At 43.0% G+C, this 15450-nt stretch overlaps 1 protein-coding gene across 5 annotated transcripts in view; it reads left to right on the top strand.

The window, feature by feature from the left end:
• Positions 1-1902: 1902 nt before the first annotated feature.
• sdk2b (sidekick cell adhesion molecule 2b) overlaps positions 1903-15450 on the top strand; it is a 257788-nt gene continuing 244240 nt past the window's right edge. For all 5 annotated transcript variants that reach the window (XM_032501974.1, XM_032501972.1, XM_032501971.1 and 2 more), the window contains exon 1: positions 1903-2753. In XM_032501974.1, the coding sequence (XP_032357865.1) occupies positions 2666-2753 (88 nt within the window). In that variant the 5' untranslated portion in view covers positions 1903-2665. The remainder of the gene's footprint in view (positions 2754-15450) is intronic.

The following is a 15450-nucleotide window of genomic DNA, read 5'->3' as shown; positions in this document are numbered from 1 at the left end:
TCCGGTTTCTTCCCACCATAAAGACACGCATGCTGGATAACTAGGACTACAGTTGAAAATTAGCCGACTGGCTAACATTGGCGCATTTACAGAAATATATATTAATGTGCATTGTCCTAATCAAATTAATAAATCTACATTCTGGCAACTTATTAATGGAATTTCTACCAATCTAGGCAACCATTGATTCCCACCCTTTTCTTGTATGAAAATGTAATAACAGGCTCTTGAAACTTGCATGTCTGTAGTCAAAGATTTTAATTTCGTACACAAGTAAATGGAAACCTATGGCTGCCAGGAAACAATGGGAAAAAAATTCAAAATCTTAACCTGTATATTATGTTAAAGTTAGAGAGCTACAACTTGCAAACACGCTGGCCCAATGTTTTAAAGGAGAGTTCATGTATTTTCTACAATTACTTCCACATGTCTTTGCCCTCTAATCTGTTTTCTCCGCTGTGCCAAAAATGGCATCCAACAGTCTGGTTTAAGGTGTTAAATATGGATGCCCAGGGCAAATGTCAGAATAACTTGAAATAATTGCAGTCGTCTGCAGATACCTCTGAATGGTCATTGCCAGTTATGTGGTTAATTCTAGGCCGGATAAAAAGAGCATTTCTCACTCAAGTGAATACAGCTTGCAGTAAACTGCTTTAGCACCTGTGATCACAGCCATTGCTCAACAACACCAAGGGCTAACACCTGGCAGCATTGGCATCTGCAGGGAAAGGGGGAGAGAAAAAGCCACACAAGGCATTGCCACTGGTGTGCAGAAAGTTGTTGCTCAAAATACTGAGTCCAGGGATTTTCTAAATTACCCTCTTGCTGAGTTCAGTCACAGTAAGTACTTTGAAAAATCATAATCAGGTCCCTGAGCAGCCCTGGGGGTGGCCAAGCAAGCACTCGGTTTTGGCTTTCCTGATGTTAACTCCCGTATTATTAACTTTTGTGCAAGGTATTACATTCTGGGATAAGAGGGAGAAAGCCAACAGGAGCCTGAAAATCATGCTGGGAAACAACAGTAGCCATTACCATGGTGCATTATTTCCTTGCAGTCGTGTGGTGGCTTAGATGGGACTCGCCATTCGCAGAAAACATTACAAACATTAAGCACTCCTGCTTTCTCCTGGCAAGGCACTGTCATTTTCAAGACAGGAACATTTGCTCTGTCAGGCTCTCTCATTCTCTCCCTCAGCCTCGACTTTACTGATACTGTCATTTTGGAAACAGCATTTGCTCAGTCACTCTCTATCACTCCCCCTCTATTCTTCCTCCTTCTGTCCTCTCTACTCATTCATTTCTCACCCCCCTTGTCCTCCTCCTCTCCAACACAGGCAGAAAACAGACAAGATAACATGCAGCAGTTTCAGTCCTGGCAGTGTAAAGACTTATAGCCGTTTGTGTCTTTTTCTGTTCGTGTCATGTTCATGCACTTCAAATATCGTGGGGAATTACACTTAGCCTCTACTAAAAAATCTGAAAAAGAATAATGCAACTATGCTAAGAAGGGCGCTGCACTAACTCACAGCAACATCACTGAATGTATTAAAATGCAGCCAAAATATAAATCCCTATAATGATGCAATGGGGGATACAAACAAATACTAGAAGGTCAATAAACTCAAACACATTGTAAATCCCCACAGAAATATTACAATGATTTCTCCTCAGACAGCCTAAGCACCACTCCACTCCAAACCCTGGCAACACAAGCAGAGCGCGTGTTCCTTAAATCATTTCAACAAAGGACTATATTCATTCACCTTTTTTGTGCTGTGGAAAGCAATACAATCCTCTTCTAGAAACCCTGTGCTTGGCTGTGTAGTTCCGGGGAGTGTTTTTTTGCGCCTGACCGCATGGTGGCAACCTGCGCTGCGCCTCCAGCCCATCACATCCAATGTTTCCTCATAAAGAACCCGGGACTCGTCCTCATCCCACGCACACCGGCAGCCGGGCTCTCCTCCACGGCAGGCTCCGACCATGGCAGTGTAACAGCGTGCAAGTTTCTCCCCCCGATGCGCTCATTCTCTGCTCTCCGAGCTGCTGAACTTCTGCTCAACGCTCCCGTCAAGCTGAATTGCCGACCTTGACAGCGCGCTGTGGGCAGGATTCGTGCAAAAGTCTGTCCGCTGTTTTGGAAAGAAACTGTAAGCACTCGGGTCGCGGACAACGAGGGTGAAGTTTAAAGTAAGAGACAGAAAAAGCAGAAAACAGCATCTCAAGATCGCAAGAAGTGTCGGGGAAAAAGTATGAGGCGCAGCTTGCCTTCTTACAGGTGCAGCGAGGAGTGGACTGTGTTTGGACTTAACCTGGATTCATCTGTCTGAGTTGCATCCAATAGCCTACTTAAAAGAAACCAAGACTGCCTCGGTACTAAATCTCTTACTATTCTACGGGGTAGTCTATGTGGAACTAGAGCAGATAACAAAGTAAAACTAATACAGACTCTGTTCGACCGAATTCGTCCGGTCGCTACAGGCTGCAGCAGCGGCTCGATTTTGCGCTCCCAGATCGGTGCGCTTTTCCTGGCACAAGAGGCGTCAGGTTCCCAGACGGAGAGACCCGGCAGCAGGCGGACAACAGCAGAACCTCACCGGGACTCGGACACAGTAGCACGCTTCCAGCTCACCGGGCACTTGTTGTCCACTCGGCCCGGTTTGGGACAATGTTTGAGGACTCCTGGAGCAGATCGATGTGGCGGGCCACATGGATTTTATTTTTTTCCTTACTCATCCACTCCACACAAGCGCAAGGTAAGAGGGACACCGGGGCCGGTTAGTCATCCCACAGGCCCATTAGTGTCATAGCTCCCCTGCTATGTTGGATATTGATGTGGTGGCTTTTCCGTTCGGTTGGGCTCAGATCTATGATGTGTTCATTATGCTTTGCCTTTTGCACGTAGCCTATAATTTCCTCATTAGGCTACACATCACCGTGACGCGCTGTGTTCCGCTTAATTGCAGGCTACAGTGACACACTCACACATTGGCAATTGCTGCTGTTATTTCCTTCATTATCTTCATCATCCATCGTTTCAATGAGACTTTATTTCCCCCAAATGTATTTGCCATAACCCTGAACGTTGCCTAAACCTGAACTTTATTAGGTCCAGATCATGGTTGGGGTGTCTGGAGCAGAATCCAATGTGACAAATGTGGAGCGGTTCAGGTTTTAAAGCTTGTTTGTTATAAAGACACAGTTTTCTTTCCAGCTGTGGTGTTTAGAAACTGTAAGTAAATGTCTAGTAACATTTGCGATGAATATGTCATTAAAAGCCCAGCTGTTAAAAATGTTAATCTGATTAATAAATAGCTCTGCCTCGGAAATTAAACTTTGCGTGGCAAACAAGCGCCGTAAATAAACAACTACTACAAGGCTACACATTGATATGCAGCGATTGATGCGAGTGGAGAGCATTCAGTGTTGGAAATTAATTGGTTTCTCTGAGAATTATGCAGCCTGGTTACCCCCGAGCACGGTGTGGCAGTTTGGAATCGGTGACTGTGCGTCTTTTCTCTCTCTCTTTCACGAGTAGTTGCTACAGTTGGAGTATGACTCAAATTCTCAGCAATATTCCCAAACGATCCCTGTAATATTTCTGTGGAGACTTGGAATGGGTCTCTGGTGCCCAGCAGAGAGTCCACTGAAACCTCAGGCCCTCTTCCTTTTATTTTTACCCAACTACTATGTCACTGTGAGTCTTAGTTGTTATGAGAGAATTGTATAGCAGACTATTTCAAAGTTATCATTACTTTCAAAGTTATCATTGATGACAAGTTAGTTTTGTAAGAAAGCTGGATGCTTTGTGAAAAGAAATGTATGATAAAGACACATTTGGATAAACGCCATGAGGTGAACATTTGTACCATTTAAACCAGAGTGGGGTCTATAGTTAGCACCATGGGTCATCGAGGATGCTCCAGGGGCTTGTACTTCTAAATTGCTGAAAGAAAGGCAATGGGAAACAATTGCAGAATGATGTTGTATGGATGTACATCATAGGTTGTTTTCTCCTCCCTGTAATCTTCACGCGTTTTATCACAGCAGGTGCAAAGTAGAATCTTGCATGGTGACAAGGTAAAAAAGCACTTCTACTCTTTGCTTTTTCTCTGATGCGCACTCTCCACTGGGGTAATTGGAATTCAGGTATTGCTGCCACTATAAGGAGGGAGTATTACCTCTCAAGATAGACTCGAAGCCCTCGGTGGCGCACGCTCAGTAATACAATGTAGAGAAGATGAAAAAAACAAACATGGCAGATATCCATCATTCATGAGGGCATATCCTAGTGCCTGACATTTACCGGAGATTGATAACTTGTGTGTCCTAGGGATTAAGAGTCCTGACATCGTTGCTTCCTCTGTATTTCTTCATGCTGCCTGTATCAGATTCAGGATGCTTGTTCCCTGTCCACTCTCTTTCCCCCTTAACACTTATTTAACCATGCAAGTTAAATAAGAGCACATTATTTACAGTAGTGGCTTGGGGAGAAGGCCTTGGCTGGAAGTCACACTCACTGTCTCTCTGCTCAGTCCGTCCAGCAGTGGCCCTCAGATTTCATCACGTAGTCACGTTTCTGGGTCAGAAAATGTAGAATTTGATTGGACTCTAATTGCATCCCAAACGGACACTCAGACCGTTCGGAGTGCTGCTCGTTGAAAGTGATCCCAGTGTGGGCTGCTCTCTTTCCATGCGATGATTAAAGAACACGATGAGGCCAGCAGCATGCCTCTGGATGGACATGTCAGCCACTGCTTGCCACATTTTAATGACCAGTCCACTGAAACGGCTTTTTAACGACGGGAGAACGGCCTTCATTGGACCAAAGTGCTATGAAATCTTGCTTTAAAAGGCTGAGCAGAAAGAGATGTTTCAGTTCATGTATACTGTCATTCATAGGGGTGTCACAATTTTGATTTTAAATCGGAAATAAGCTCTCAATTTTCGAATAAGGAAATCAAGGGAAGGATCGGCGATCCTCCCTCGTGTTATTTACTCTCTCCACTCCCACCTACTTGCGTACGCAGGGACGTCGGACTGGGGGGTAAAAGGGGACTGAGTTCTCAGAGCCCTCACGTGAGTAGGGCCCCAAAAGATGCTTGAATGAATAGCTGTGGGAGCGGGGAGGGGCCCGTAGAAAATGCCTTTCTACAGGGCCCAGAATTTTGTGCTACGCCCCTGTACGCACGTCCAAAGAAAAACTAAATACAGACGTAACTTACGGGCTCGTAGCATGAGGCTAAAGACGTAAGGTAATATTAGCGTACCAGTAGCTTGTTGCTGCTCTTTTCCAGACACCAGGGCCGCTGCCCAAGCCTGAGATGACGGAGAAACCACAGAACAATAAAATCCTCCTGCATCCCTGGAGTCACTGGTGTGGCAACATTTTGCCTTCCCCGTTTGAGTTATGGAAACAAACAGGCCTGTAGGCTCTGACTGGACTCCATGGTGCTTTCAGGTGCTTCTCGGTAAACTAAAGATGCTTTTAATTGCACTTTGTTCATTTTGAAAAACCTCAAACCTTTTCTTGTAAACTACCCTTCTACCATTTAGTGGATCCTATTGTGTCATTGCCGTCCCTGTTGAATAAAAATGTGAGAATTCAAAATCCGATCGAATCGTGACCTTAAAATCCAAAGTCAAATCGAATCATGGATTTGGAGATTTGTGGCACCCTTAGCCATTATCATCTTTGTGAGCTGCAAGAAAAAGAACAGAGTTTTAGTGTTAATAGATACACTTCAGTACCTGACTGATGACTAATTTAAACTTGGTGTGTCAGTAGTTTTAATGTCCTTATCTAAAATGGTGAATCATTCTGCATTTCAAACAAAGGCCCTGTATCATTTACGCTTCCTTTTTTTTGGTAGCTGAGACATACAGTGAGAACTCTCTTACTCCCAACTCACCCTGGATATTTTGGGACAGTTATAGGAGCTGTCTGGTCTGCTCCACTGTTCACTTCCATTCATTTACTGAGGTCATGCCGAGACAATGCTGGACTCGCCTGCTGGTCTTGTCATTTCTAGCACGTCTATTTTGGAGCTTGGAGCAGCAGGGGGTGGGGGGACTCTATTGGAATGTCATGTTTGGCATACATACTTCTGCATCACTCAACGTTTGCAGATTAGCCCGACTGGCTACAGCCTTGACTTTAGGAGCTTTAGAGGACTTTTGAGGACTTTATTCTGTCAGAGGCGTGGCACTCGATTAACATCCACAAGGATGATGACAGATTGTGGGTTGCTGCGACTGGTATTTGAATTTGTTATTTCATGTTCATGCTGGCTAAGATGCACATGTTTAGAGTGATGGTCTGTTTTTAGCTCACTGTATTGGGCATGGACCTGGAGTAATAGAAGTCAAGGATTTCATCTCCGTTTTAAATCTATTGGAAGATTGGATCGAAATTGTATAACTGGAATGAATTGCATGAATTTGGAAGCACCTCTTGACTGCTTCAGAGGGAAGCAAAATGGAAGGCGTTCTTATCACAGATGACAAAGTAGGGCACATAATCATAGACATGCAATGGAAATTTTGAGTAAGCAAGTAAATGGCTTTCAGATGAAGGGGTGGAAGCTGAGGTTGCATGTGGCAATATTAGACTGTTGTGTTTACAGTACTTTCATCTTTTGTTTCCCTGACATGACTCCTCTTCTCCAGTGAATGGTCAGACACTTGTGCTATCAAGACATCTTGTTTGCTTGGGCATGTGTTGTCTTTGTATATACTTGAGACGCAAATCTCCAAATTCCAGATTGGTATAACACAGACAGCAGATGCTTGCAGCACTGTATTTAGATGAAGGGAGACTTAAAAATCAAGATCATTGATCAAAGCCACCTTTGTTTTTTGATATGAGTCACTTGGTTATTAAGCAGCAAATACAAGTATTCTTTGTAGGATTATTTGAAACTGACATGATGGATTTGGCCAAAGCTGAAGTATGGTAAGCCGTAGGAAGAGAAACTGATTGAGATTGTAGTGTGAGTGATTTGTGCAGATAGTGGAGTTGAGTGAATGTCTCCAGACTACAAATGCCCCGATTTGTCACTCATCTTAATTGACAGACTGGGGATGTCTGTTTCCTTGTAGCAGCTGTGCCCCGTGAAATGATTTGCAAAAAGAAACAAAAAAGATGAGGCTGTCCTAGATCCCTGCAGCCAGCACATTGGCAAAAGGTCACAACATATCGCTTTTAGTATTCGGGGCTGGCGAGAAAACTCATGGTCAAAGTCCAGTGATAGATTTTTCAGTGGGATGTCTAGTGTTTCACTGCGCTACGTTCAATAAAAAAAAACCTCCCACCCAAGGTCTCTGGTACTGGCGAGTCCAAGAGAGAGGCGGAACTGAAAGACTTTTTTGTTTTTTTCTCTTTAAAAAGCACTTCCAGAGCTCTTGCAATGGCTCTGTCTTCAGTGATCTGGGCCTTGTTTCCCAATAATAGTCAATCGAAGATGTTAAGAGTGTTTATAAGTGGGACTCTGTTAGAGTTCTTAAAGTTCTACACACTCGCTCTGAAAAATATAATTTAGAGCGAGAGTTAATGGCTTACAGAAATACAAAGAAACCCACAATACACACTGTTCAATATGAGAAAATATATGATATGGGTCAGCTGTAGGGCTGGGCAATATTATCAATGTTGTATTGATATTGTGATATGAGACTAGATGTCGTCTTAGATTTTGGATACATTGTCATATGGTAAGTGTTGTCTTTAACTGGTTTTACAGGCTGCATTACAGTAAAGTGATGTCATTTTCTGAACCAGACTGTTCTAGCTGTTGTAATATTTACCTTTAACCACTGAGTCATCGTCATTTTTGGAGAATATTTATCAAAAGTCTCATTGTGTATATAGCATTTTGTTAAAGCACTAATAGTCAACACTACAATAGCGTCGCAATATCAACATCAAGGTATTTGGTCAAGAATATTGTGATATTTGATATTTTCTCTCTCGCCCAGCCCTAGTCAGCTGTTGACCTCATTTGCAAATGATGTAAAATAATTTTAGTTTAATAAGAGTGAACACATTGAACCACAACGTGTAAAAACTGTGGTTAGGGCATCATTATGTGACCAAGATGAGGAAGGGAAGGAGAGGAGAACTGAAATAAATAAATAAACATATACATAAACTTACAGATTCCTAATGCGGTTTAACCACAAGGCTGCTTCACAGTATTCACTGCTTAGTATAGCTGTGGCAAAAGGCGAAGCCTCTGGAGGATTTAAGTAAATCTGAAGGACCCCATTAGTGAACTTCTCACCTGTCGATGGCCATCAACACACTCTATCTCCTGGATGTACAGGCCTGCCTCCCACAGTACAGTAATAGGAAGGTATGCTCATAATCATCAGTGCACTTTGCTTGTTATTACTTTAGCTACGTGCTATTATTATTCTGACAGCTGTGTTGAAAGGCCCCCCTCAAAACCCCCAGAAAATAACTTAAAATGTGCACCACTGTGCGTGGATTGCAGCGTCATTTTTATTTGCATAAAAGACTCCTTTGTTCATTATTAATATGAATATACGTACGTGACAAGACAATGTCATGATTGCATCTATAGAGCTTGCTTCAACCACTTCTGTCAGGGCCCGCTGTGTCGTCATTTTCACTGTGTGAAGACGCCCGTTTGAGTGCAGCCATGTAAATGTGTGAAGAGGGAAGGGAGGAAAGTATAGAGATGTGTGAAAATTGTTCCAAGCATCTTTGTCTCGCGCTTTGCCAAGGTTTAATCTATGCTGTAACATCCGTCTGATATCCCTGAATTTAGTATGCTGCTTGACATTATCCAAGCCATGTGATTAAAGTGGATAATCCCCCATATTTAAGGTACCAAAAATGCACCTTGTTAGAATGCCTGTAGAAATTCTGCTGTAATTAAAGCTCCGTTGTTTGCACCCATTGCAAATGTAAGCATGCAAACACACAAACTCCCCTTTGATTTATGTATATTAATGAGTTGTGTAAGCAGAATGACTCATGGCTCTGACCCTGTCAAAAATGTTCAACCTGGCTAAACAGCCTAACTTGGGCAAGATGACATAATAACGGTGCCACCAGGAACATCTTGCTCCTCAGAGGGCCCTTCTAGGTGACAATGGTACGGCATAATCAATGCCATTTCACAGCTTCAGTTGACCGCATTTGCCTCCAAATTCCCTCATTGGCATGCCCGCCACTTTTCGTTTTTATCTCTCATCTCCCTGGGTTAGATTCTAAGAACTGTAATCCTAAAATTTCTGCCAGTTCCTGCTCTTTGAAACCCCAGTTATGTAACCCCCAAAAATGACTTTTGGATCCGAAAGAAAAAGTTTTAGGATTGTACTCTTTCTTCTCTCTTCTAAGCGCCGTGCTACCCAGACACTTTGACCAGAACAAGGACTGTTGGGCTGAGGCGAAGATATAGCAGCCTTATTCACAAATTGTCTCCTTCTAAGCCCCTGCCATCTCGCCCACTGTCTGGAACATGGCACAAAGGAGTCTGGTTAGTATTTGCCAGCGCTGTCCTATTTGTCTATGCATGGTTATTAATTTGGGTTCTGTTCACACTACTGGGACTACTGGGACTGGGAAAAGAGGCCACCCAGGCCAGCTGCGAATTCTCACCATACAGTCAGATGGACAGAGGTCAGGGTTAAAGGACCTGACTGAAAACAATGTGGACTCATTGCCAATAAAAACAGAGGCACTATTTGTCTCCCATTTGGCATTCGTAGCGACAGGGTGATTATAATTTTTCCGCCGTATATCGTAATTGTGGCTCTGACTGAAGTGGATTAGTCTGTTTATTGTCTTTTTTTTCTTCTTAAACAGCTCCTTTGATCATTATTCTATGCACTATGGCAGGACTCGTGCCTTGCTGAGGAATGTTGCTCTATGGCTTGCTTTTGTGGCTTGAATGGTTGTACATATTTGAAGATGGTTTAAAGAATGTATTTGTGAATGCTAAGTGTGTGTGCTTTGTCACCGTTTTGTACAGGTGGTAGTATTTTACCTTAGATGAACATTAAGAAGAACACTCAAAGCTTGCATGTATATTGTACTTGACTTTTCAGTAAGAGCAGCCTTGTTCTTTTGAAGCTGCTGCTGTTTTTAATCTACTATGTGAGTCGCGACAATAAAGCTGTGGCCTGAACAAGGTTTTACGCTGAGAATGGATGGAAGGATTTACGGTAGGGTATTCCATCTTGTTTTTATATCACTGTGGTGAAAGCGTATCACGTGTTTCCATCTCTGCTGAGCCAAGCCAACCCACGGTTCTGCACTCCCAAATTAGCACCTGGAGACCTTCTGTACTTTTACACCACACATGATATTTAGCTGCAAAGCGTCAAGTAGTGAGCCTGATTTGTTTGTCCTTCAAATGTCCTTCAAAGTGGGCTCCAAAATGACCCGTAAAAAATAATAAGCCAGAGGTATGGATGTGATTATGGACTTGAACTTTTTCCTCGCTATTAAAGAGGGCCATTATGTATGCAGGGACAGGCAGTGGGGAGCCAGAGTCAAGGCTTGTTTACCAGCATCATCCCTCATCCGGCTAGATGGAAATGAGCATGGACCTTTAGAGTGACACAAGCTTCAGGAGGCCCCCAAACCTGACTCACTCATGCAGATCCTTGTGTGTTTACAATAGAAATGCACTCAGATTGGCTATGGGCTTGGGAATCCACCTTTGAACCCTGTAATTGCTGTTCCCTGGGGTAGGTGTTTTTTGTGTGTGTGTGTGTCTGTGTGGACTGTGAATTTGTATGCATATATGAGTAGGTCTGTGTGCAAGTGGCCAGTCAAGGCCAGTTAGCAGTCATCACGGCCCTACCGCAACCACACACACATACATCTATACATATATAGATATATATAGATATATATATACCCTTTATATAAAAAAGAAAAATTCTTGCAGTGCTAGATGAACAAAAAGCAACTCTAGTTCTTGGAGTTAATGAAGGGGCATTACATTGAAAATGTCCAGAGCCATGGATTTTGTGAATAAAAAAGAAGTTAACCTAAAACTGCCCCTCTTTTTTGCATAGTTTGATACCACTGGCATGATTTGCTCATGTAGAAGCCGAATGACAAGCAAATCGATTTAATGGCTTAGATGGGGATGGGAAAGGGCCTGATCGATTCTGACAATCACGTCATCTTTAACAGACATCTCATCAAAGGCCCATTCTCTTTTTTTGCCATCCCATTACCCCTCCATCCAGCACTTGGATCCACTGCCTATTTACCCATCCCGTGCAGGAATAATGGGGCCTTCACCCCCAGTTGGATTAATCAGCCATAACCATATGCTACCGTGTGCAATTATGGTGCAATTTTGACCAAGGGAAACAGCTGTTGCCATTTGAAAGGGTGGAATAAGATTGCAATTGCCTTAACTTTGATTTGTGGGCTGCTTTCAGTTGATGAGAGAACACATTTTTATGCTTTACATTATAATAACTCTAAATGAAGAGAACTATTAGCATGATACTCGTTCTGCTTCCAGCTGCATTCAGAGGATAGCCTCGCTGCAATGAGGTATTACTCACACATTCAAGAAGGAATGAATATGTTTATTCATTTGGGTTTGAATGGGCTTTCTATTTTCGGAAGCTATGTTTTAGATTCAATCATCAAATGACATTTGAAAATATTTATTCACAGCGGCACCTTAACATTTTGATAAAGGAGGCTGTCTCTTTAATCACCAAGGTATATGTTTTATCTGCCAGCCTTTTTGTTTACACTCTCTTTTATCAATTTGCTGCATTTAAATACAAAGCCTACCTACTGTCCAAAGCATAGGGTCTGTGATGCCTTTGTGATCATGCACAGGAATCCAAGAAATAAGACTCACTTTACATTTTTGTTTTAGTGTTGAGGTGGAGTTACACCAAATGAGACAGCTGATCTCAGATGATGGATCCTGATTATTATGGAAGAATATTCCAGTTGGAGAGACCGTCGATATTCAATGAACACACAGGAACGAATCCCAAGAAAGTCCCTGTGTGTGAGTCCATTGCCTCCCTCCTTCCCTGCCTCCAGGTCTCCTGTTGCATTCCCTTTAGATACTCCTCATGATCCGGTGTTCCAACATCAAATGCATCTTGTTTTTTTTTAAATAAAATCAGACGGCTCACAATAAGGTGAAGACACGTCTCCTAGCAGCTTAAACGGAGAAAACCCCACATGATAGGCATGAGCACAGATTCTGTACCGTCTGGCGTGTTTTTGTCTCAAATCTCAGAAAATTGTCCGGGACAGGAAAGTTGTGTAGTCTTCACTAGGGTTTAGTTGGACCATCCGTTGGACCTTATTAAAGCATAATTTATGCTTCTGCGTTAAATCTACGCCGTGGCTATGTACGTAGATACGTGGAGGCACCGACCCTATGGCCGGACCCTACGGCGTAGCCTGACGTACACCTCAAGAAGACGCAGGTCGCATGGTACCTGCTACGTTTGCGGGTTCTCCTTCTCGATAAACAACATGAAATCAAGGAGAGGGTTCACTTTTCCTGCAGCATATTTATGACCGTGGTCTGAAAGCACAGGGGAGACACTTAGTTTCTCTCACTATGACTCTAGAGTCGGCACTCGCTCCAAAGCTAATCGCCATACCTCTCTCTCTCGCTCTACCACACATTCCCACGCAAACAAACATGCCGGCCCTTTTACTTTCCTAAAGATATCGACGCACACACCAACGCACAAGTATAAACTTCAGGCCACCTACATAGGCTACGGCGAAAGCTGTGCGTGGAGCATCCACAGAACCATAAATGTTCTTCAAATTCCAGCAGATAAAAGATAAACAGCAGATAGATTGAAGATGGAGCAAAAGAAAGGGCAGGAGGATAATAGTTGAAGTGGAAACATGTTGAATGCAATGCAGTATGACAGTAAGTTGGAGCTAGACTGTTTGCCATAATGAAAGTGACTGGGCATCAGAGTCCAGATATGTTGAATACTATGAGGAGAATTCCATGTGGATCCCTCAAATTTCCACTGGCACTAGTTGAATTTTTCATACAACTGGCAATTACTGGCTTTCTTTTCTGGAGCTTTTAAAGAGGGATATGCTAAATGATACTTCATCTGCAGTTGGTACATTTTCTGTGTCTTTGTGTAAGTAGCAAAATAATGAACTTTGAAGTGATTGAGAGCTGCAAACGAGCGAACGTAATAAAATAATGAGATGTTTTTTGTGTGCATAGAATGTGTGAGACCAATGTTTTTTTTTCTCCTTTTTGAACAATACAATAAATGACTGCTCCCTGGTGCTGCTTTGAAAATGGCACTTTTTTAATTTCCTGAAACATGTTCTTATTTTTTTTTGGTCCTTTGACGCTCAAGGGCCAGTCTCGAGAGATTTCAGGCATGGTTCTCTCAATGGGACGCGTCTCACATCTCCGGAAAAGAGAATGTTCTCTGCTGGTATTTAGACATTGATCACGGATGCCTATGATCGCTTTTGAGGAGCTCCTTTTGACTCTTGCCAAACACCATGTAAACACCAAGCACTGTTTAAATGATTTTTTGTTAGCAGACATACTTCTCAAATGTCTTCTTATGCTTTTAGAGCAACACACAGAGAGGGAGTGATGCAGTGAGCAAAGAAAAAAGGTGATGGCGGCATCACCTTTTTTTCTGGAGGCTAATCAACGGCTTCAATTGAAACTTTTGTAAGTGTCTGACATCTTTATCTCTTGAAGACTGAGAAGATCCAGATTGCTTCCTTAACCATCTGCTCCTCCATCACCTGCCTACCTGACACCTACAGTAGCGTCTGATATCACCTGCTAATTTAAATGCTTACCTTAGTTATGACTTGAACAGTGAAAACACACCCAGGTAATCACATACAGGAGAACAACAGTGCAGCAGGATCATTTACTAAATTAAAATACATTTCAAAATAAACGGTTTATGGTGATTTTTGCTGCCTTGACTTTTCACAGTTAGACACGCAATCAGGCACATGGTGAGAGAGACTGATAGACGGACAGAAAGTGTGACACACACACACGCACACACACGCACACACACACACACACACACACACACACACACACACACACACACACACACACACACACACAAACACACACACAAAGCCACATACCGTATAGGCTACAATTACCACATTTTTCCCCACTCATCCTGTCTTTTTCTATCTGAGAGAGAGAGACAGAGAGAGCCAAGTGAAGAAGGGTTGCTTTGTGACCGATGTGGAGAAATAGGCGCCCGGTATAGATGGCCAGGCGCGCGATCAGGCACAAATATACGCATATCTACGCTACACTGGGGGTGTTTTTACTGAAAGACGTAAAAGAACATAGGCCACTTCAGGAAAGGTTAACTTTCACAGTTCTTCGTTACACTTGAACCCAAATGTAGATTTGTTAGATTAAAACATCTTAATTATCATTTGCTTGGATGCACTTCACACATGACCAAGTCACTTAACACTCAACAATCTATCTAATGGAAATGACCCGATGACAATGGAAGGTGACAGAGTAGGATGGATGTTTGGACACAGAGCTGTGACCCGCAGCATAACTCGCGCTTAACCCCAAGTCAAGCACACTAATACGTAGCCGTGCACACTTTTGTGGACGCAACGCTCGCTAACACAAACATGTACACATTCTCAATTCTGTCCCCGATGTGTGTTAGTCACACAAAGATAATCGCTCTCTCGGAGCTGAGCAGAACAGGCAGGAAGTGCTCCATCCATCTTGATTTGCCAATAGTTACAATTTTAATTACACCTGAGTGCTGTCAGCCTGCCAAGCTGGGCGGGGAGTATTGATTCGCTTCAGCTAATTGAATAATTTCTGTGTTTAAGGGGGGCAGTTTTCCCTGCACCCCCATTTCTTATTTTGCCATGCCCTTCATTTTCGCCTCCTGTATATTGTGTTTTCTGAGTGTCAAAGATTCACCTGCAGGCAGAGTACTGTTGTGTGGAATAAGTGGAGGGCTTGAAAAGACGACCCGCCATATATTACTTGGAGAGTGTAAGGGGAAGGGGGCTTTTGTTACTGCGAAGCAATAGGTAACGATTGAGTACAGGGCGAAGGATGCTGTACATCACTGCAGCCATTATGTGACATTTAAAGGAGGCGAGAAATTTGGAGGCACAGCTGCCAGAGAACTTTTACTCAAAACTATAGCTTAAATTTGTGTGGCTGTTTTTCAAACGGCTCAACTGTCTGTTGGAACGAGCTCCTACATTTTTAATGCCATTTCAGAAGACAATATACACCTGTGACTAAAAAACGTGTGGACAGCCCAGTGGATTGGCGAGCACCACTATCGTCTCTAAAGCTTTCTTCCTGGCAGAAGTCTTAAAACCTTTTAGAAAATGACAGAACTCTGGAGCTGCTCCTCCAGCCATCAGCTATCACAGCCAACCAGACTGCGCCCCCCCCCCCC

Source organism: Etheostoma spectabile, chromosome 21 (assembly GCF_008692095.1).
Source record: "Etheostoma spectabile isolate EspeVRDwgs_2016 chromosome 21, UIUC_Espe_1.0, whole genome shotgun sequence".
In the NCBI taxonomy this organism is placed as follows: Eukaryota; Metazoa; Chordata; class Actinopteri; order Perciformes; family Percidae; genus Etheostoma; species Etheostoma spectabile.
This window is presented reverse-complemented; position numbering and strand designations above follow the sequence as displayed.